Below are 24,050 nucleotides of genomic sequence, written 5' to 3' on the forward strand. Positions count from 1 at the left end.
GCCATTACCACTGCCTTGACTTGTGCCCCAGGAGGAGGATGTTTTCCTCTCTGCTGTCTTTCACGCTTTTCAATTCCAAGTGCTCATCAAAGCTCATAAACTGTGGGAAAGCCTGCAAGCTGCACACCCATGGAGTCATCTCAGTGCAGTTCCTGCCTGGCCTTTTACAAGCGTGCACTTGCTGCTGCTTTTACCCTGTTCCTCTCTTTTAAGTGAAGGCATTCAGGTGCCACTCTGAGCTTTGGCCTCTGTGAGGTGGAAGAGGTTGAGTTTGGGAGCTTTTCCCTCAGCATGTAAGGCCATGACTGTTTCTCCCTCTTCCCTAAAAGAGACAAGTTGAATTCGATTTAAATGCTCCAAGTGCTGACTTCTTTTCCCCCTGAAAAGCATTCATGTACTGATACAGGTTGTATATTTTCATGGTCAAAAATGTGGTTCACTCATACCCAAAGGTAACGATTTTTTGGTAAAAGTCAAAAGGCAAATGGGGTTCTTGTAAAAATTGTATGTGTTTGCACAGAAGGAGGAGATTTGAAGTTTTGATGCTTTTTGCCGAATTTGAAGAAACTTGGTGCAATGCCACACCAAGAAAGAAGCAGAAAATGCAGTTATTTGGCAACTTGTCTCTACAAGTCACTGAATCATACCAAATTCTCAAAGCTTGTAAATGCTCACATGCTTTTGCAAAGCAGTAGCACTGTTTCTTACATTCTTAACAATACACATTTTTCCCTTTTCCCTTTTCTTTTCTTCCTGCAGTTTAGATATATGGCTTATGCGTAGCTGTATTAAGAAAATCATCAACTCTGGTCAAGATAGGGTGCTTGAAGACCACAATTCTCATACTAGAAAACTCATTTTTCGGTGAAATGCATGAGGGAACAGACATAAGAATTGTATGCTGTATAAAATCATTCATCATAATATTAAGAAAAGTTCTAGCCCTTAAGAATTACTTTTTTTTCCCAAATAGATATAGTGTGTGTTAAAAATTAAATTGGTGTACAGTTTAAAATCTGTTTTCTGGTTGTTCTCAAAAAAAAAAAAAAAAAGATTTGCATATGACAAAAAATAGCTAACTACTTAAAAGTTCAAGTATAGTTTCTATCTTCTAATTTTATATTTAAATACTTCTTTTACATCTAAAAGACCAAGCCATGTATCACTTGCTGAATACAGCTGTCTACGAGTGTTGAGGATCCTTCTAACTACAGCTTAGATAATGAGTAAGCTGAAATTCTTCTTAAATCCGTCACTTAGCTAATGGATTCAGCGATGCTTCATGTGGTCAGAGTTTTAGGTTCCTCAACTTATTTTCTGCCACCACTGACCCTGACAAGCAGGGAGAGCTGTAATGTCAAGACTGTCAAGTCTTCTTCATCTAATGCGTGTGTTGAAAAGCTGCAGTCGGAAAGGTATTTGCTTCCCACAGGTGAGATAGAATAAGTTACTGTTAAAGCAAATTAAAAATCTGGACTTTTAACTGGGTTAAGAATATGCCCAAATATAGCATGACTGGTTTTCACTAATTTCACTTTTTTTGTTAGGGATAAACAGATTTAGACTTTCTTGGTAAACCAGTTTGGATGAGCAAAGGAGCTTGAATTAATTAACCAAACTTTTCGTTTAGTTTAAGCTATTAGAAACCAGGTTTTGACATGGATGCTAATTTTCAAAGTCATCTGTCCTCACAAGCAGCAGACACTCAGTCTGACATGTTTGCTGCTTGCGTGATGTATGAGATGATGGTCAAAAGAAGCACAAGTCATGTGTAAAATCCCAAGAATTCACTAAAGAATTTTGGTTTTTTTCTCTCCAAGTGATCCAGCCACTTGTAGCACTGGCTTATTTTTGTTACTGTCAGTATGGTTGGAAAAGCTTCGTCATGCGTCCAGGATGAATTCACAGGGGGAGGAAACATCTTGCAGTTCAGGATCTTTCCTGGTTTCAATTCCCACCAGGTAACGGCACACAAATATCTTAAGGAATGACTATGGAGAATTTTGTTCTGATACCCGTGTTCTGATTCATAAACTCACCTTAAGCAGTAAATGTGTGCATGTGCTCATAACAATTCATTTATGCTAATAAACAAGGAAAGGTAGATTCAGCTCAAATATATGAGGGAAGCAGACAAATATAACAGGAAGGGAATAAGCAACGTGTGTAGTGGGAGGCTTTACTCAAAAAAAAATCAATTTAGAAGATTGCCTAAATACTGTGTAGAGCTTGTCCAAATTTACTTCTGGGCCCTTTCTGGAAGAAGAGGTCGAAGGCTGGCATGTGTGTAAAGCATCAGCGTGCAGAAGTGGAGTTACTTTGAATCAAAGGTGAGTGTCATTGCCTTCCATTTTTACTTACAGTGCAGGATGTTTTCCCCATGTGGTTGTGCTAAGCTTAAAAGCTATCTTTATTGAAGTTTGGACACTATTCACCAGTGCTGGATATTTCCTTTGGAAGGTTGAGTGTGTGCAAGGCATGGAGTATTTTCTTTCTAGGAGATAAATTTGTGCTTTCATTGTAATCCAGTGACAACCTGCCTCTGTCCCTGCTTTTGAGGCTCTTCAGGAATGCCTTGGCTGTACTTGCAGGTGGCTACCATTCTGCTAGAGGTGGTGTTGAGCATTTTCAAGCAGATATAGCAATGTTGGACTTTGGGACAAGAAAACTTTGGGACAAGAGAAAACTCACTTAATGGTGAAGCCCTTTTGCAAGATTTTGGGAATACCTTTTTCTGTCAACCATGAATTTTGACAGAGAGATAGTGCAAAACCTGATTGCTTCTGGTCATGCTACCTTCACGGATGCTGGTGCAGTACCATCACGTATATGCTAGGGATTTAAAAAGGAACACACTGCTGAAGCAGAAATCAAAGCAGATGGTAAAACAGTGACATCTGAGATATAACAAGCTTGCTAACCAGTGGTTTCCAAGAAAATGCTTCTGACAAAGTGATGATTGTACAAGGAAGTCAAACTTTGAGGCAAAGAATGAATTTTGTTACTTCTAAAAACACCTGGCGGTAAAATTGCATTAAGATATTTCAGGCTAATATTTCTTCCTACCTGTTACTTTTTGCTTGATCAGATTTTTCAGCTGTCTTATACGTAAGTGCATTTCTTACTGTCAAACTTTTAACTTCCTTTCTAAGTAACAGACTACTCTTGTGATCAGCAAATAGTGTTTCTCCTTGAAAGTTCCCTCGTATGTGCTGCTTTACAGTGCAGCTGGCCTGTTAATAGTCATGGTCCAAACAGTCTGGAATTGGTAATGATCAGCCTGAAAGATTTCCCAGTGTTTGTCACTCTGGATGCTTACTTACTCCCCCCATTTTCACAGATCGCTTTTGGACACCCCAGTGCTTTTATGCGCAGTCTGTAAGGTCTTTAGTTGATCATCCAGGTTGCTTGCAGCTGTGGGGATGAGCATAAAGGATTTGATATTAATATGTGATACCTGCCAAAGTGCGGCTCTGCCTTTAAAACCTGTTACATGGTAGCTAAGGAAACTCCAGGGAAATCAGCTGTGAAGTGGAAACATGCAAATTGAAGCATGATAAATCATTTAAAACTGCTTTACTTCTGTGCAAGTGTTTTCCACAGTGGATTTATCATGCTGTAAGTTCTGCACGTTGCCTTTGTACTTAAGATGGGTGAACTGACACATAGACCAACATGAAAAAAATCACATTTGTTCCTAGAAGTGTCTCTCTACTAAAAGTTCTAGCAATGGCATTTTGAAAATGCTAAATGCTATTCTTGAATCATCAGATTCTGTGTTTAGGCCAGTAATGTATGCCAAGGGAGAGAATAGCTTCTAGAAAGGTCTGAGAGTATCTTGATGAGGCTGCCTCTGAGATGTTTTATTTATCGGTGGTGTGGAGAAGCACCGGAGAGCAACCAGAGAACATACAATAAAATCTATTCACAGTGTTTTTTTCTTCCTGCTGAAGATCTGTTCTGAATTTCCAGGCAGTGGTTCCTTTTGCTGATTAGCTGGGGAGAGAAGAGGGTGTTTTGTGGCCTTCTTGTCATTGGGAGTGTGAAAGTTTTCTGCTACTGGGATCGCACTTGCAATTAGGAATACATTCAAGCAGTCTTATCGCACAAGATGTCATTAGGTCACCTAGTCTCACTTTCTGGTATATTTTAGCTTAAAATGTGCCCAGAAATAGGCCAGTACTTCATTTTACAAAAGCTTATCCTCTAGCAGGACATAGAGTTGTGATCTGAAGACCTTGAAGGCTTAGGGGGAGATTTACCACTTCTCATGGTAGTTACTGTAGGCATTTGTCATCTTGACAGTTAGTTTTGCCCCATTTGAACTTCTATCTTACATTTAGCTGTTGGAAATAAGAGGCCTTTTACTGCAGCTTTAGAGCCCACAAGCACCTGTCGGTTTCCTCCTGGTTGGTCCTTGCACGTTGTAATTCAGTTGCTTTGTAGCTCTCTGGTTTGATACATCTCACATCCTTAAGAGTCCTTCATTGCAGTGTATTGCAGTCATTTTTGTGGTTGTCTTTTTTTTTTTTTTTTTCTTTGCAGTAGTTCCAATTCTTCAACACACATCTTAGAAACCAGCTGCTGGAACTGGAAGTTTTGATCAGTGCTATTCATAAGCAAACATTGTTTTTCAAATGATGGTGATCTAAAAAGAGAGCTAAACAGTTCATTCTAACACATGTTCTTGAGTTTCTGAATGTTTCAAATGGCCTAGCTTTCTTTGCAAGGATCTCATGTTTCTGTAATCTTTTGGGTATGTGTTATATTTGATGACTTAAGTTCAGGATGTCTTTAAATGACTCAGCACATTGAGACAACTACACATTAAGCAGGAGTAATTTTGTAAAATATTTACTCTAAGCCAGAGAAGAAATTCTTGACTCAAAAATTAGCATTTCTTATAACTTGATATGTTTCAGAAATGAACAAAAAAATGTGATACTGGCTACTTTAATACTGAATTTTGCTACAGAGGGAATGGATATAATGGCAAATGAATCCAGAGGTAAACACTGTTTCATGCCTCTTGAGAGGTGCAGTTTGCTTTTTCAGAAGCAGCTTTTTGGGGGCAACTTCATGTATTGTGCAAAAAAAGCAAAAATTCTTGTTTATGAATGGGTTGTAACTTACCTTGAATAACATCAATTAAGAAGAAATTCATAGTCTGGAGGGATGAAGCCTTAGGATGTGCAGTCCTTGAAGTGGCTTAAAAATAAAACACGCTGGAAAACATGGTGTGCTTGATATGGAAGGAAGTGTTTGTGTATTGGTATCAACTAAGAATTTTATCAAAATAAACGTTCGTTTTTTGGTGCAGTGCTTGTTTGTTTAGCTTTGGAAATGTTGTCTGAAACAAATTTTTGTATGCCGGTGTTGAAATGGTTAGAGGAACTGAAAGTTCTGTGTTTGTCATACTTTTCAGTGATTGTAGTGCTCTATAAAGAGATACTATGACTGAAGACAGACTCTGAGGAGCTACCTTGTCCCTCTGGTGGTTTGTGCTGCCCCCAATTTGAAGCGAGATGGACATTCAAGACACCTTCCTCAACCAAAAGCAAGGAGGCTATCCAAAAAGTCTAATAAACACAGAGCACAGTTTTCAGTGTTTTCTGAAGCAATTTAGGGTTTGCAGATCAATAATAGACACCAAAATACATTTTTCAGGCCAGATAGCTGACTGTGCAATTGATTTCTGGGAGTCCTTCCTCATTCTCACTACCTGTAAGCAAATCAAGAATACTGATGTGCAGGCAAGAGATGCAGGCCTCCCTGCCTATGGACCCTATACAATGCTTATTATGATATAAGTGAGACATGGCCATCAACAGCAGCTGGATTCCAGAACGGAGCCTAAGGATAGTTCTCAGCTGCTGGCAAAAAGTGTTTCCAGCTCTACTGAGCTGTATCATCTTGGTAGGTAGCAGATACTTAGAAGACAGTGAGGGAGTAGGATAGCTAGTATTTTCCTACCTTGTTACTGTTATAGGAACTAGGTTGTTGAGCTTTGGGGTTTTTTTGTTTTGTTTTGAAGGGTAGATAAATGCAGATGAACACTCAGACGAGATCCCTCTTCCCCCAGAATTGTTCTCACCCATCTCATTCATTTTAAATGGGTAAAATATAATATCCTGGATCTTAATGCAGCTGAAGTCTGTAAGAATATGTGTTGCTTGAAAGCAAAAGTCCTGGGAGTGAGCTAGAGAAAGCTATGGATCAGGATCTTAGTTTCTATTAAACTACTGAAAACACCACAGCTGTGGAGCAATCATTGGGATTTTTTGAGACTTGCCAAACTCTTTCCTCTTACAGTTTGCTGTTTAGCTCCTATTTTTGCTGCTTTTATTTTTATTGTGCCTGAAGAGATTGCATCATATGTTTTGTGGCTTATCATACTGCTGGAAGTCACTTGAACTGTGACAGAAATGGTTTGTCCAGTCTGTTAGTTAAAACTATTCGTTCATGTGCTGTTTAAGATAATTGGAATATGCCTTTTTAATAGAATTATGGTATATGTCAGGAGACAGATAATTCCTAAGAATCTTGTTTTACTTTGTCTTTTGATCTTAGGGAGTTAACATGCCATTACATAATTTCTAAACAAATTAATATATTTAGAAGTGTTTGGTAAAGCATTCACTCTCATGGAGTAAGAAGCTGCTGTGGGTTGCCTCCTGTATTGTTGAACAATTTTCTTTGGTGTTGCCTAGACCTACCTTCAGCAATGTTCATGCTACTGCTTTTTCTGCTTTTAATGATAATGATTCTTTTTCTTGCTTCTCAAACTCATAGAATCCTTCAGGCACGGGAAAACAGTGGTTGGCTGCAAGTTCTCCATGTGGTTTTGACAATGGACCAGCATTCCTTCTCAGCAACAGATAGGTGACTTTGATATCTAGCTTCTCTGAATGTCTTTAGGGAGCTGACAGCATTTCCCTGTAGCAATAATTGCTTTTATCACACAACGCTTCAGAATGACCTGCCTCTTTACCAGCTGGCACCATCTCCACTTGAAAGCTGAAACCTCACTTTGGCCCTCACCACATCATCTTGCCCACTCAGCCCCAGGATCCCTTCCATCTATATGAATGGCACCACTGTGCTTGGGCAGGATTTATAGTAGGAAAAACAGTCCTTCCTTAATGCATCAGAGCAAAGAGAAGATGTGATGTCTGCTCTCCTCCTGAAAGTCATTTGGCTTATGAATGTCCACTGTTTACCTGCTGGCATTCAAACTCTCCTGCTTCATGGCTGGTTGATTTGCTGTTTCTTAGTGATGCAGAGGTCAGCTCTAGGCAGTCTCTAGAGAGAAACTCATTAGATGGTCTAGGCATGTGTGTAATCTCAGCTTTGCTGTGTGTCTCTTCAGCTCAGCTATGTGTATCTAGCTATCTGGAATTTTTCCTCATGGGGAGTTTCTTTCGTGTACTCATTAGACTTTGTTTCTTTTCCAGGCTCCTGCTCCATCTCCTCTGTCTTTAATTCTGTTTTCTAAAGCATCGTTTTCCCTTGAAGGAAGCTCAGGATGAGATTAGACAGAAGCATACAAGAAATCTATTTGGGTTTCTTTCTTCAAAAGTATATCAGATCTTCCTTTAACCATCCTTTTTGTCTTGGGTATCTAGTAAGGTGAGAATTTTCTTGTACAAACAGTTAGACAGATGAATCAAAGAGGTTCAGTTATTGGATAATGCTTGAAATGAGGAGGTAGGCAAAACTATATTTCCAGAAAAGTTTTTGAAGAAGGTTTGTTTTGTTTTTGACTTAGGCACTTTTTTGCATGGAATCTCAGGTGAGTTTCAGTCAGTGTGCACAGAAAGCACCAGGAAGGTATACAAGGAAAGGCTTGCTGCAATTATATGAAGGCTAAAGTGAGAAATATTCCAGACTTACTCTTTAGATTCCATTATCTTTAATTTTGGTAGAAGGCTTGGCATCATCCAGGATATTCATTTTTCAAATATGTCATTGGTTAAAACAACAACAAGGAGCAGGATCAAGACTGAGAAGGAAGCTGTGAAATTTCAGTATCTCCCTTTAGAGCTTCTTTATTTTGCATAGGCTCATCTGTTGAAGACAGCTGTGTAATCAAGATTTTTAGTCTTGGCCTTCTCTTAGACACTGTGATGTGAACTCTCCAGATTTTTGTTAAGGACTTATTTATTACTGTGCTTGTTCTTCAGTGCAATGTTTTATTTGTGAAGTGTTCTGTTTTCCTACTGTGGGAAGACATAGTACAGACTGAAGGTGATCTGGAGATCAAGATACTTCATGCTGTGTTCAAGAATGTTGAATTTCTTTGCAATACTTTAGACTGGGCTGTCAAATATACAGCTGACCTATCAGGTATAATTAGTTAGCCAAGAAGTTGTACTTTTCCAAACTCTGATACACTGCTTTGAGGCTGTATTTGGATCCCAAGAGGGAATTTTAATAATCCTGCTTTAGACAGAATTAGGTTGATTAGTGTTGACGTTTACACTGTGCATTTCTAGTTTATGAGGAGATCTATAAATAAGCAAGAAAACATGCAATTTTTTTAAGAACTGTTTTCCTGCCTATTTTGATGTAATTGGGTGATTTTTTTTTCTGAGTATCATCAAAGGAGCCATTTTCTAATGTTTTAAGCCTGAGCTGGAGAAAGCAGGATAAAGGTTCTCATCTTCACATTTTAGTTTCCTTTCTGTGACAAATAAAACTCACATGTAGATCCCTCATAGAGCTGATAAACAGTAATCGGGTATATTTTTAATGAAGGTGTCACAATCGAAAAAGCTGGTTGGAGAGACTGCAAAGCACTCTACCCATATTACATCTTTGGATATTATTACTAATGAGAGAAGCGACAAATTTCTCTGTAATGAATGAGTGAGTAGCGTTTACAATTCCATCTGTTGCCTACTGCTCAGGGCCTCACTTGCTATATTTCAGTGGGTGATAGGATGATTAATTTGGGTTCCCATTCATGCCACATGAAATATTCTCCTATCCTAGAATTATTCCAGCCTTTGCTGAATTGCAGCACGTGCGTTGGGTGTAGGAAATCGCAGCTGTCATTTACTAGGAGCTTGCTTTCTGAGACAGGCTCACGGATGCTTTTTGCAGTTGCCGACGTGGCTCTGCAAAAATACTGGCGACTACGCTGCACTGAATGGGCTGCTTTGGAGGGACTGCCAGCAAGGCCGTAAGATCTGCCTGCCAGCCATAGCACCTATGCAACGCGTCTGGCGTGCTGTAGCAGAAGTCAATGCCTTGGCCTGCCGTGGGCTCCCTGCACTAGCAGTAGCCCCCCACCCCCACCCCCAGACACACACAGAGCTCCTGCTTGCTCTGCTTACCTTGCATGGGCTTCTGAGCGTGTTTCTGGGGCTCTTCTAGTCCAGCATTGTAAAGTGATGTCTAAGAGAGTAATCTAGATATATAAGGTAACGGGATTTATTTTTCCCCCCTTGGATGTTATTTTCTTGGGAAATCCTGCTTATATTTGGGCCGCTCTGTTGGAGACAGTGTTTTGTAGATAAAATCCAAAGTACCTTTCTGTCTTTCTAACAATCCTGTTCCGTGGTTTTGGCTGCTTTGTTATGGTTTACCCTAAACTGCCTTTCTTTCATCTTGGCACTGCAGTCAGATACTGCAGTAGCTTGTTTCTATTAATAGCTCTGATCTCAGTGTCTCTTAGTGTTTCAGTGAGTTTTGACATTTACTGAAGTGTAGACAGCGGAAGGAGTGCCTTGCATGCACAATGAACTCCTTCAAAGAGCCGTGGCTTACAGAGGGGAGCATTTGATGGGCAATGATCCCCTCCATGCTGCCAAGCACGGCAAAGGGGAAACCAGCCAATTTGCAAGCAAGGGGGGCTTATTGCTCCCTTAAAAATAGCATCATGATAGTCAAATAATGAAAGACACCTTCCAGATGAAGCCGCTGCAGATTTTCCCTCTGCCACGGCACGCTTTAAGTGAGCGGCTCCTCCTTGCCTTGTCTCCAAGATGCTTGGAAGCAAATTAATGCAACGGTTTGAGAAACGGCATTGCATGGCTTTGCAGGAGCCCTGCTGTGCAGCGGGCTCCTACAGTGAGTGAGTGACGTATTTGCAACATGGAATACTCGCTTTGGTCAGCTCAAGGGAAGCTGGTCAGCCTCTGGGAAATAAAATAGGTGGCAGAAAGCACCTTGACCCGCACCCGGTTTCATTGCTACCTGGCAGTGAAAATAGCAGAAAATACCGCTTTGGGGAGGTCCATACCCACATTTGCTCATCCAGCTGCATCAGAAACAGCCGTCGTTCTTTACCCGGTGAATCATACCGTGCACGGATCTTGATGCTTCGTCTGAATGGGGTGGGGTTTTTTTAGTCTCCCGTGGCAGTAACTGAAAGGCTGCTGATGCTTAGCCTGCTTTCTCAATTCCCGCTCCTCCCCCCCCCCCTTCCCCCGCCCCGGAAAGGCTGCTGCTCCGCTATTGACAAAATCTGTCTGGAGGGCAGTGCTAGCATGCTAGCAATTAGGGTGCAAACTCATTAATTGGAAATAAAGCCAACAACGTCCAGAAAGGATGGGAGATGGAACAGATTTCATACTGACTATGAAATGCTCTATTTTTGGTTTTTGAGGCACTCAGGCTCCTCTACTTGCTCTGTCACCGGCACATGGTGACATGTCTGTGCTTTACACAATATTGTGATTGGGGAGTTTTCTTCTTTATTCTTCTTTTCTTTCTCTGGTTTTGAGCAGAAACTCACCCCTGATGTCTCCTTTAAAGCAGAATGGAATTGCCAAATGAAGAGTCTTTCTGGCAGCACCTTTCAATTTTAAAACTAATTTTTAGAAATATTTTTAAGGTACAACTTAAGGTTGTAGTGAAAGGAGATCTGAGTTTAGGTCTCTGCTTCAGATATCCCATGTCCATCTCATACTGAAATTTTGTTTTAACCTACATTTTAGCATGACTTTCCAGATCTAATTCCTTCTATATTTTGGTCCTCTAAGGACTTGCATGAAAATGATACATCAGAAAAGGGGAAAAAATTAATTATTCTCTCTTTTTTATTTAAATAATGTGTGCACATAGTTAAATAATACCACCATTTTCTAATCACTTCCAGAAAACTTTCAGAAAAGGTATTTTTCAGTTGGGGACATTGAAGAGGGTCAGTGTGCCACTATGTGATCATGCAGTTCTCCACAAACTTAACACGGAATGATCTTAATGTAAAGTGTTTTGGTAAGAAACACACCCTTGGCTTTTGTGCTGGTCAGTTAATTATGGCAGTTGTATTTAATCAGAAGATAAATTCCTCTTAGTGATATTACGGACAAGCTGTGATATGTCAAGATTGCAACTTCAGTGAGGAGGCCCCTCTATGCCTGCAGTCAATAAGGACTTGAATGCTTTCGATTTTAATCAACGTACTCCACCATCTTCAATGTATATCTGTGTTTTGTTTGTTTTGAAAGGAAAAAAGATCAGAGTGATTTTAAGGTGGTATTAAAGCAGTGGAAACATCGACCATTAAAAAAAAACCTCTACATGCTTGGTTAAATAAATAAATAAATAGAACCTGTTTTTTCCCTCATGCTCCTACAATGCAGCAAAAGGCAGGGAAAACACGAGTGAGTTTATTATTCATAATTGAGATCTTGTCTTCTCATTCATGGATTTGGCATTTCTCATTAAAACTCTGAATATTGTCTTTGTGCTTTTGCTCACGTCATGAACGCGATTGTACTAGTATGTTCCCAAGGCAGATCCTATAAAAGCAATTTTCTAGTCTACAATAAAATATTCCTAAGAACACAGGCTTTTTTTGGGGGGGGGGGAGGGGGTTGCTGATGCAATCGGCAAGCAGAGAAGGTTTCATTGTCAGCAGGAGGGCTTCGGGGGTCAGAAGCACTCACTGCTTGCAATGCTCGGGGCTTTGCAAAGGGCTTTTTTCTTTCTTTCTTTCTTTTTTTTTTCTTTCTGAGACAGAAATAGGAGGCAGGGAGGGGATGACGCAGCCCTCCGTGAATCCGATGAATGGGAATTGTGGCACTGGTCGCTGCAGCTGGCACTCTGGGCCAGAGCGCCGGTCCTTTCCCGGGGCAGATGGGATGGGGGATCAGTTACTTTACTGCCTGTCGCTGGCAACAGGGCCCGCAGGGTTTTGCAGGAATATTAACCATCCGACCTTTTCCATGTGCTGCGAGTGATGGCTGCCGTTACAGGGTAAACTGGGCATTTAGATCATAACCGGTGTGTATAGGAAAATGCATGCGAGTTTCAAAGAAATTGATTTAACCTTAATAGCGTTGGCAAAAGCAGCAGTCTGTGCTCAAGATGAACATGTTTCCTTGAAGAATTGCAAGCCAAAGCGAACAACTACTACCTTTGTATTAGAAGTGCCCTTCTTTATTGCATGTTTATAAAAGAGTGGCGACGTCATTGCTGATGTCAGGAATCTGCAGCTGGGCATGCAAATGGGAAACATGTTTAAAAAGCTCATGCTTCGGCAAGTCTACTCCATTGCTTGCTTTGTGCAGTTGTTCGAGTTTTGCTGCTCTGGAATTACCTGTTTCAAGCATTAAATTTGCATTAAATCCTCCTCAGATTTTCCTGGGCGAATGGCAAGAGTTCGGGCCTAATTTTGGCTTGGGTTCAGTGTAATGAGGTAGAGTGAAGCGAAACTGAATTAGTATAAATCTGTTCAGACTTCTTTTTAATATGGATCTTAATTCTTGCTGATTACACATGAGAAACTGTGCTAAAGCCAAAGGAGTTCCCATAGATTTACTGCAAGATAAAATTGCTTCTGCTTTGGGAATAGTTGTTGTGACACTTTCATAGCATATAGTGATTCCATAAATAATATGTAGAGTATAATGCTTGGAATAGCCTGCCTTATGAATATCTAGTCTTTCATGTTTAGATGAAAACAGCTAATTTGGATTTTTGATAGCCACAGTGCATGACATTTTTGAAGACGTGTTTCTTTTAATTTTTATTTGTGTATTTATTTATGTTTTTGCAGATACCTGTTGCATTAGGAAATCTTTTTTTCTTCCCTGTCTTGAATTTACTGATAGATCCAATAAATATATTAGCAGGGGTTTTTGCTAGCATGGAAACCTGTAGCTGTGCTCCCGTTCCAGGATACGACCCACTTCCTACAATACTCCAGATGTGTGACATTGTTGGATTGCAGCCTCTTGCCTTGTGTGCTGTACTGGAGGAATCTCAAATTTTCTTGGTTACCTTCTGAAGGATTTAAAGCATGAAAATGCTTGCAGGCCTGAATCTAATTTAAAGCATCACATACATAGCTGCCTTTATGCCTTCAGTTAAATGAGAAGTTTCTGAACTTGTAGCCCATGAAAAAGCCTTTTGCAGTGCTGATTTCTAGCTTTCAGAACCCACTCTTGGATAGGGAAAGTGGATGGAGTGTTTTTCTGCCCAAGCAGTAGTTGCCATAGGGGTGATTTGCAGGCAGAAATGGGAAGAGGATGACTGCAGTACCACGCGAGTGCAAAAGCACCCACTGTTCTGCAGAAGGGCTTAAGAACTTGTTCTGTTTGATTGCATTTTTATGTATGTATACATGTGCGTGCACACATATATTTTATATATATGAACATAAACGTACATATGTATGTATATGCTCACGTGTATGCATATGAACATTTTGTTCTTGACAAAAATCCCTGACTGCTTCAGAGAGCTGCCATGCCTTAGTGGTTGCTGTTCTGTAGAAGAATCCCAGCCTTTCATCCTGTGCTCTGAGAAGAGCAAGTGGGGGAGAGAAGAGTGTGGGAAAAGGACACAGGAAGGAAAACAATAGGGAAGCAGAGGCAATAACTTGTGGGTTAAAAAAATCGCAGCTCTTCCAGAAGTTTGACCTTTTGCAGAAAATGTTTCCATCCCAGAAGAACCGGCTCCTCCTCTGCACAGACTGGGCATTCAGCAGGGGAAAAAATAATAGCATGGAGGGGAAACCTCGTTAAAACACTACCCCTTAAAGACAGTGCTTTTGGTGACTTTCACGGCCTCTTGCTGTTTTGTAATGTTATAAATGGACATTTGCAATGTGTCACTTGAGTACTCCCCTGGGCGTGGTACAGGAGGGTGATGTTAAAACTGCTCATGGAGAGACCTGTAAGAGCATACTAGTTTAGAGAGGGGGCAGTTTGTTCTGTATGTTATCTCTTTTCCATGAAGAGGATGCTAAAATAACAGCAAGGCTGAACAATCAGCGTGGAGTTGCAACATTAGTTTAATTTTGTATAAAATGAAAGTTCCTCTTGAAATACTGTGTGTGCGTGGTAGTCAAAGCTGGCAGTCTGTCTTAGCAAAACCCTTTCTTAACCTTTTGCAGTTCCTAATGATTTCTCCATTTTCTCTGAACCTGAGCTGGATGTGAACCGCACTTCAAGCCCTTTTATTTATTTTTCTTTTGGAAGGGTTGCCTGTATTGGGTTGTATTTGTAGCAATGACAGTGTCTTCAGTGTACCAAATGTGCAGAGCACATATCAAACACAGAATTGTCACTGATGTGAAATTTTGAAATATTTAGTCACTCATGAGATGGTAGTAATTTTTATTTTTTCAGCAGAAATGAGCCGAGATTGAGTAATTGCAAAGATGTTTTTGTAGGTGTCTGCTGCCGCTGTTTTTATGATGAGTTCCAGGGAGATCACAGAATCACAGAATGGTTGAGAATGGAAGGGACCTCTGGAGATCATCTAGTCCAACCCCCTGCTTAAGCAGAGTTACCTACAGCACATTGGACAGGATCATGTCCAGGCAGGTTTTGAATATCTCAGAGAAGGAGACCCCATAACCTCTCTGGGCGACCTGTTCCAATGCTCTGTCACCCTCGCAGTAAAGAAATTTTTCCTCATAGTCAGGTGGAACTTTCTGTGTTTCAGTTTGTGCCCATTGCCTCTTGCCCTATTGCATCGGAGTACTGAGAAGAGTCCAGCTCATCTCTTGACACCCTCCCTTAAGGTATTTGTATACATTGATAAGATCCCCCCTCAGTCTTCTCTTCTCCAGGCTGAAGAGGCCCAGCTCTCGCAGCCATTCCTGATAGCGCAGATGCTCCAGTACTCTCATCATCTTTGTAGCCCTACGCTGGACTCTCTCCAGTAGCTTCATATCTCTCCTGTACTGGGGAGCCCAGAACTGGATGCAGCACTAAAGATGAGGCCTCACCAGGGCTGAGTAGAAGAGAAGGATCTCTTCTCTCGACCGGCTGGAAACACTCTTCCTAATGCACCCAAGCATACCATTGGCCTTCCTGGCCACAAGGGCACATTGCTGCCTCATAGTCAACTTGTCATCCACCAACACTCCCACGTCCTTCTCTGCAGAGCTGCTCTACAGAAGGTCAGCCCCCAGCCTGTACTGGTGCTTGGAGTTATTCCTCCGTAAGTGCAGGACTCTTCCCTTGTCCTTATTGAACCTCAGGAAGTTCCTCTCTGCCCAGCTCTTCAGCCTGTCCAGGTGTCTCTGAATGGCAGCACAGCCCTCAGGGGTACCAGTCACTCCTCCCAGCTTGGTCTCATCAGCAAACTTGTTGAGGAGGCACCCTGTCCCTTTGTGCAGGTCATTGATGAAGAAGTTGGAACAGGATGGGACCCAGTACTGAGCCCTGGAGGATGCTACTAACCACAGGCCTCCAGGTGGACAGGGATGACGACCCTCTGAGCTTTGCCATTCAGCCAGTTCTCAATCCACCTCACTGTCTACTCATCTAACCCATGCTTCCTGAGCTTATCTAGCACGATGTTCTGGGAGCCAGTGTCCAAAGCCTTGCTGAAGTCAAGGTACACAATGTCCACTGTTCTCCCCTCATCTACCCAGCCAGTCATGCCATCATAGAAGGCTATGAGATTAGTTAAGCATGCTTTGCCCTTGGTGAATCCATGCTGACTACTCCTGATCACCTTCTTTTCCTCCATATGCTTGGAGATGACATCCAGAAGGAGCTATTCCATCCCCTTTCCAGGGATGGAGGTGAGGCTGACCAGCCTGTAGTTTCCTTGGTCCTTCTTCTTGCCCTCTTTGAAGACGGGAGTGACGTTGGCTTTCTTCCAGTCCTCAGGCATCTCTCCAGTTCTCCAGGACCTTTCAAAGATGATGGAGAGCAGCCTAGCAACAACATCTGCCAACATCTCCCTCAGTACTTGTGTGTGCATCCCATCAGGGCCCATAGATTTGTGGGTGTCAAGTTTGCCTAAAAGACCTTTAACCTAATCCTCCTCAACTAAAGGAAAGTCTTCCTTTCTGCAGACTTTCTCGTCTCTACACTCTGGTATTCTTGAGGGCTGCCCTTAGCAGTAAAGACTGAAGCAAAGAAGGTGTTCAGTAACTCTACCTTCTATGTATGCTTCATCACCAGGACACCCACCCCATTTGGCAGTGGGCCCACATTTTCCCTGGTCCTTTTGCTACTGATGTATTTGAAGAAGCTGTTCTTGTTGACGTCCCTTGACAGATTTAATTCTAAATGAGCTCTGACCTTCCTCATCACATCCCTATATACTCTGATAATGTTGCTATATTCTTCCCAAGTAGCCTGTCCCCTCTTCAACATTCTGTATACTTTCTTTTTTTGTCCGTGTTTTGCCAGGAGCTCCTTGCTCATCCATGCAGGTCTTGTGCTCCCTTTACTGGACATCTTTCTCCTTGGAATGTACCACTCTTGAGCTTGGAGGAAGTGATGCTTGAATATTGACCAGCTCTCTTGGATTCCCCTTCCTTATAGGGTGCTAACCCATGGGATTCCTCCAGGTAAGTTCCTGAAGAGGCCAAAGTCCACTGAAGTCCAGGGTTGTGATCCTACTTATTGGCTTGGTTCCTCCATGCAGGATCATGAACTCCACCATCTTGTGGTCACTGCCGCCAAGGCTGCCTCCAGCCTTCACATCTTCAACCAGTCCTTCTTTATTGGTTTGTACAAGGTCCAACTGCACACCTCTCCTCGTTGGCTCCTCCACCACCTACGTCCAAAAGTTATCATTGATGCTCTGCAGAAGCCTCCTGGACTAGCTAGTGCCTACCTGTGTTGTTCTTCCAGCAGATATCAGGGTGGTTGAAGTCCTCCATATGAACCAGGGCCTGCAATTGTGAGGTTGCTTCCAGCTGTCTGTAGAAGGCCTCCTCAACTACTTCTTCCTGGTCAGGTGGCCTGTGGTAGACACCCACAACAGTGTCACCCATGTTAGCCTGCCCTTTAATCTTTACCTATAAGCTCTCAGCTGGCTCCTCCTCCACCCCTAGGCAGAGCTCGATACATTCCAACTGCTGATGCACTAACGTAAGCAAAAACCCACCATTTTTACTACACAAAAAAAAATCTGGTGTTGTTTTTGCTTTCATTTATTTTCTTCTTTTAGCATGCATCTCTTTTGGTGAGGCTGATTATGGGCGGTCTTGGCACACATTATTGCTCTGTACGTTCATCTTGGATGTATTGGTTTGCCACACTTGGAATTTTGAATCACAGGGGCAAATTTGACAGTTGCGAACTTTCCTCTTTGCATGCTGCCCCTGTCTGTTCTGCAGGGTGCCACGTGCTCTGAGAGACATGTTTCCACCTTCTTGGTTGTTTCAGGCAGAGAGTCTAGTCTGTCACAGGAGCATTTAGGAATGTTTCCAAGGTGCTTCATTACCAGGTTGCTTTTAGCTAAGCTGCTTCTCTGAGGGAGGGTTGTTTAAAGCAGACTTTTCTCCAAAATGGTTATAAAAGATATAATACACAATGTTTTTCTGCATAAATTTTTGAAAAGAGAGTTTGATGCTTCCTGACCATGGAAGGCCACCAGTTGATCAGCTGTACCAAGACCGATCCTTTCTGTGAAGCCTTAGACTAATCTTTATCCTTTTTATTTCAAGTGATGCTAGAAGAGTGGGATGACAATGTCTGTTTTGAATCTCTCTCCTATTGTCTTTTAATGTTGCAGTTGATGTGACTACAGCACTGCCCTTGCAAGTTGCACCAACTTCAGTCCCAATGGACCTCCGCTTGGACCACCAGTTTTCCATGCCCGTGACGGAACCAACGCTCCGAGAGCAGCAGCTCCAGCAGGAGCTTCTGGCCCTCAAGCAGAAGCAGCAGATCCAGAGGCAAATTCTCATAGCTGAGTTTCAGAGGCAACACGAGCAGCTCTCCCGGCAGCATGAGGCTCAGCTGCATGAGCACATCAAAGTAAGTGATGGACAGCCCTGCTATGGGTGGCATGCGAAAGCATCACTTCATTAGGAGAGTGCAGACAAATTCATTTGTTTTGGCAGTGGCCTGGGTAATCCCTGGTTAGAGGACTGTCTTTAGGAAAGGCAGTGAAGGACCAAGTTTTAAAAAGGGGAGTGGGATGGAGGAGAGGAGGCATGCTATTCTGAACCTTATCCACATGTTTACTTGTATTTAGAAGTCCTGTCCCCACCGCCAATATTTGACTTGCAAATCCTAGGTCTGGATTTGGGAAATTTGTGTAGCCTCATTTCAGCAGAATTTAACCCAGTGGGAAAGCTTTTAGGCTCCCAGTTACTAATATAACGTATTTGAATGGCATATAAGTTGCTTGTTATACGTATGCCAGCTCTTCAAGATGTAAAATGTGGACATTAGTGTCTTCTGCAGGAAAAGAGCATGTCAAGAGTGGGAGCAGAGGGTGTGGGTAGGTTTGCGCGCAGTTCAGAATTACCGTGTCCAAGTTAGCCACTCGTCGATTGCTTTGCACTGCTCTGTCACACAAACTGGAAGATAACATAGTGCAGGGGAAAAGCAGAAAGTGCAGTTTAGAAGATGGCTGTTGCATAGGGAAAATGTTAGACATTATATAAATATTTCACAGTGATAGACTATTGCTATGGTAACATCAGCTTGCAGAATTGCTAATATGCTCCCTTTTCAAAGGGAGATTAGCACTGCGCATAGTAAATAGTGCTAATGTAATATTAAAAAGCAACCTCAATTCAACCTTACAGAACTTTCATTTTAATATGAAATGTATGTCAGAGTGAGGGAGATGGGATTAAAAGTTAATGCTGTATTATTTACAGCCTTTTCAGACATAGATACTAACTGTCTGAAGACTGATTAACAATGCCTGTGTCCCTTATGGGTGCTCTGACGTGCTCTCCTTAGGACAACGGTGCTTAAGCGTATGTGTATATACATGTGCACACACAAGTTATGCATGTATATACATATACTATATATATGCTAAACATACATGCATACATACAACTTATGCATATACATATACCATATATATACGCATATATAGAGATACAAATATACAGATATGCCCAAAAGCAGTTACAGCATTTGTGACTCCCAACAATACATGCAAGAATTAAAAATAGTAAATATCTTCGAGAAATAAATATTCTCATTAATAAGTTGTAATTGCAAATGTCTTTAAATATTTGCTCATTAAAAATACAAAAGAGTTATTCCAATTTAATGGCAAGTTCAAATTACTGATGGTAGGAGTGTTGTTGCTGTTATTTATGGTAAAACTGTGGCTGATTCTGGTAAAAGTATGCATTATAGAGAAGAAATTTGAGATCTAATTTTGAAAAGCCCAGTGTTTCTAGATCATTAGGTAATGAGGTTCTTCTACTTCTTTCTTGTGGAAAATTGGCTGGATGAAAAACTTAAAATAGGGGTAATGTTATCCTGTGCGCAAGAGGATGATCTGCAAGGTACTCTCCAAAAGAAGTGTGTTGTCTTGCCCAGTATTTCTTTTTTTTTAAAAAAAAGAAAGGCACGTTATTGAAATAGAGGCCAAGATATTTTGCAAGCAGTAGTTCAAATAAAATAAAATGAAAATGATACCTTTTTTTCCTGAAAACATATCTTTTGTGTTTGCATTCATAAGTCAGTCTGCATTTGTATGACTGTTGGATTATGTGGTTCTTTGATAACCTGACTTTCAGAAACAGGCAGCTGCATTAATTGCAGTGACTATAGGTCCAAGGAAGCTATTATTTTGTCCAGAGAACTTAACATGTATAACCTCATATTTGGACTGCAAACTTTGAGCTATTCAGCTGCCTTATGACTCATGAAAAACAGGGAGGAGAGATAGGAGAGTATTAAAGCAAATGAATAAGAACCTTACCTCCGATGAAAGAGAAGCACTAGGGGGTTTGAAAGTTAAAATTTGGCATAGATATAGCCCTGAATGAAGATGAACAAACATGCAGTGCTCTTTTCAAAGTTATTTTTTTAAAAAAATGAGCTGCTCAGGAAGTGTAGCTTGCTTCCCATTCCCCGTGTGTGCATGCACACGTAGGCACACTGCTGCAAGCAGTTGCTCTGCACATATATTGGGTCGAGGAAATGCTTCCCATGGCTTCTATCCTAATCTTTACTTTTAGTGCCATAGGCTGTAATTGTACGGCCCTAAAATTTGTATGTCCTGTGAAATGTCTAAGCAGAGATGCTGCGGATGTCTCTGTTTTAGGTCACATGTAGACAGCCATTAGGAGGTGTGGGAGATGGGTGCATTTCTTTTCAGGAGAATGACAAGATTACGCTGGAGAAAGATATTGTGTGGCATTGCGAGTTACTGAAGGTGAGCAATGTGGTTTTTTTGGGGAAAAAAAAAGATAAAGGCACTTTTTTGAGCTTTGTTTTTAAAGTAAGCTACAAACTAATCCCAGGAAATGACAAAAAGAAGTAATATCTAGTAAACACAATGACTGCAGATTTAATGAATCACTACACAGCCGTCAGAATATACTGGAGTCATTCTGAACCATTAATATATCTTTCACAGTGACATAAGAGAGGGACGCAGTTTATGATCTTTTCTGTTTATTCAGACAGCACATCTTTAGATTAAAAATGTGAAAGATGCGTCAACCTCTTGACTTCCCCTTTGAGAGCTGAGAATAAAGGAGCTTTATTTGATGACTGGCTTATGGTGCCTCTGAAGGGATTAAGGATGTCGTTAGTCTCCTGTCTCCAAAATAAATTCTTCAATGTGCAGAAACAGTTGAGGCCAAGGAATGTGGTACTAAGATTCCTCAGCTGAAAGTATTGCTTCAAATCTTGACTTTACACTACTGTAATGTCAGTGCCATTGCTCCCTTTCCACAAACTTGCATTTCCAGGTTTCCTGTTCAGCAGAGAGGAGGTTTCCTTTTGGATAAGAAATCCCTCAGGAGTCTAGTTGTGCCTGGACTAAACGTTGATTAAGGTTATGCATAATGATAGGGTGCACTAAGGCCGGAGAGACCTTGCTGCCTGCCTTCCTGCTGCAGCAACTTCAGTTCAGGCTTGAACCTTTTCTGGGGAAAGTTCAGTTTGGAAAAAAACTCAAAATAAAACAAAACAGAAAAATTAAAAGATGAATGTCAAAGCTCTTAACTTAGTCTGATCCAAACAAAATGGCAGTTCTCTTTAATGTTAGTTTCCCTTGGAAATGATCGAGGCCTCAACTATGCTATTTAAAGAAGGTGATCAGGAGTAGTCACCAAGGGCAAAGCATGCTTAACCAATCTCATAGCCTTCTATGATGGCATGACTGGCTGGGTAGATGAGGGGAGAGCAGTGGGCGTTGTGTGCCTTGACTTCAGCAAGGCTTTGGATGCTGGCTCCCAGAACATCCTCCAAGGAAAGCTCAGGAGGTGTGCGTTAGACGAGTGGATTGTGAGGTGGACTGAGAACTGGCTGAATGGCAAAGCTCAGAGGGTTGTCATCAGTGGTGCAGAGTCCGTCTGGAGGCCTGTGGTTAGTGGCGTCCCCCAGGGCTCAGTACTGGGTCCGATCCTGTTCCAACTTCTTCATCAATGACCTGCACAAAGGGACAGGGTGCCTCCTCAACAAGTTTGCTGATGATACCAAGCTGGGAGGAGTGACTGATACTCCTGAGGGCTGTGCTGCCATTCAGAGACACCTGGACAGGCTGCAGGGATGGGCAGAGAGGAACATCCTGAGGTTCAACAAGGGCAAGGGCAGGGTCCTGCACCTAGGGAAAAATAATAATGCTAGGCACCAGTACAGGCTGGGGGCTGACCTTCTGTAGAGCAGCTCTGCAGAGAAGGACGTGGGAGTGCTGGTGGATGACAAGTTGACTATGAGGCAGCAACGTGCCCTTGTGGCCAGGAAGGCCAATGGTATGCTTGGGTGCATTAGGAAGAGTGTTTCCAGCCGGTCGAGAGAAGAGATCCTTCTCTTCTACTCAGCCCTGGTGAGGCCTCATCTCGAGTACTGCATCCAGTTCTGGGCTTCCCAGTACAAGAGGGACATGGAGCTACTGGAGAGAGTCCAGCGCAGGGCTACAAAGATGATGAGAGTACTGGAGCATCTGCGCTATCAGGAATGGCTGCGAGAGCTGGACCTCTACAGCCTGGAGAAGAGAAGACTGAATCTTATCAGTGTTTATCGGTACCTGAAGGGAGGGTATCAAAGGGAGGGGACTAAACTCTTTTCAGTAGTGCCATGCAACAGGACAAGAGGCAATGGGCACAAACTGAACCACAGGAAGTTCTGCCTGAATATGAGGAGGAATTTCTTCCCTGTGAGAGTGACAGAGCACTGGAACAGGTTGCCCAGAGAGGTTGTGGAATCTCCTTCTCTGGAGATCTTCAAGGCCTGCCTGACTGCAACCCCATCTAACATACTGTAGGGGACCTTGCTTGAGCAGGTATATTGGACCAGATGATCTCCAGAGGTCCCTTCCAACCTTACCAATTCTATGATTCTATGATTCTACATTATTGTATATATAAATTATACAATTTGTTTTATACATACAATATAGAGTAATTATATTACAAGATTGCTTTCTAAACTATTTATTGGTGTGTGTGGGGGGGGAGAATTTCCACATCTTAGTATTAGGCGCCAGGTTTAGCTCAGTTGGGTAGAGCATGGTGCTGCTAATGCCAAGGTCATGAGTTCAATATCCGTATGGGCTATGCTGAGGGTTGGACTAGATGATCTCCGGAGGTCCCTTCCAACCTTACCAATTCTATGATTCTATGTTTGCTATGTTTGGGTGTACCTGTATAGAATCTATTAATTTGACTCTTTTTCATAGCAGTCTAGTATCCAGCATTTTAATCAGCAGTTAGAAAGCATTTATTTGTTCATCTGTGTATGTATTGGAGCAGTAATTTTCCTGCTTTACCCTTTCTTTAGGCTGTTGCTAAATTTTTTTGCCCCGAGGTATATTTTGCGTAGATCAGAACAACATCTGGCTGCAGTTAGCTACACAGAACAAATACTTCATTGGATCCCAGGTTTGACAAGATGTGAGATTTAGATAGCTTTGCGCTCTTCTGGTTATAGATGGTGAAGAGTTTGGTCAAAAGGAATTCAAAAGGAAATAGGCATCTGCTGCAAATAGTATCGCACAAGAGTATACAGATACAGCTAATGATAAAACTGTGTATTGATGCATTTCTGAAGCATCTCATGCATCCACAGGAGGGGGAAAATGGTATTTTGTACAGAAATGCATACAGCCGTTAATAAATTACAGCAGCCAGTGCTGTGCACAGTTTAAAGAGCTTACGTATTTTTATGAAGTTAATGCCTCATACAACAGTTATCATGCTTTTGGTTTTTATTTCTCTTTATTGATATATTGTTGACTTGAACACAGAAACTGTTCTTTCTCAAATGAGAAAGCAGTGAATAGTCTGAATGAAAATTATATGGGACGTAGTATGAATGGAGAAGGGGGAAGTATGCTTCTCTTTAAACAAAACAGAACTACAGGAGTAAATGAAATTTGGTTTTGAAATTGCTGGCATGTCTTTTTATTTTTTCTTCTCAATTTTTTTTTTCTGATGAACCAAAGTTTTTGTATTTTCCAGAACTTGGTTTTATTTCAGCAGCAGAACTTTAAACATCTGATCTAGTGAAGAAGGAGAAGATAAGGTTGTCCCAGTCCTCCTGGCTGCATAGGTGGTCCCTTATCTAGTCTTCTCTCCCAGTTAGTCCTTGCTTTAGTAGAAAATCAACAGCTGCCTCTATTTATTGAACCTTCTTGCATCTCTCTTTTGGAAGAAATACCCTCCATGTAAAGGGAGCAAATTCCTGAAGATC

General features: G+C 41.7%; 1 protein-coding gene across 6 annotated transcripts in view; it reads left to right on the forward strand.

Annotated features, from left to right (window-relative positions):
• Nucleotides 1-24,050, forward strand: part of HDAC4 (histone deacetylase 4) — a 270,190-nt gene that overhangs the window by 130,795 nt on the left and 115,345 nt on the right. For all 6 annotated transcript variants that reach the window (XM_062578420.1, XM_062578418.1, XM_062578423.1 and 3 more), the window contains one exon: nucleotides 17,944-18,188. In XM_062578420.1, coding sequence (XP_062434404.1) covers nucleotides 17,944-18,188 — 245 coding nt within the window. The remainder of the gene's footprint in view (nucleotides 1-17,943; nucleotides 18,189-24,050) is intronic.

Source organism: Rhea pennata, chromosome 6 (genome assembly GCF_028389875.1).
Source record: "Rhea pennata isolate bPtePen1 chromosome 6, bPtePen1.pri, whole genome shotgun sequence".
NCBI lineage: Eukaryota > Metazoa > Chordata > Aves > Rheiformes > Rheidae > Rhea > Rhea pennata.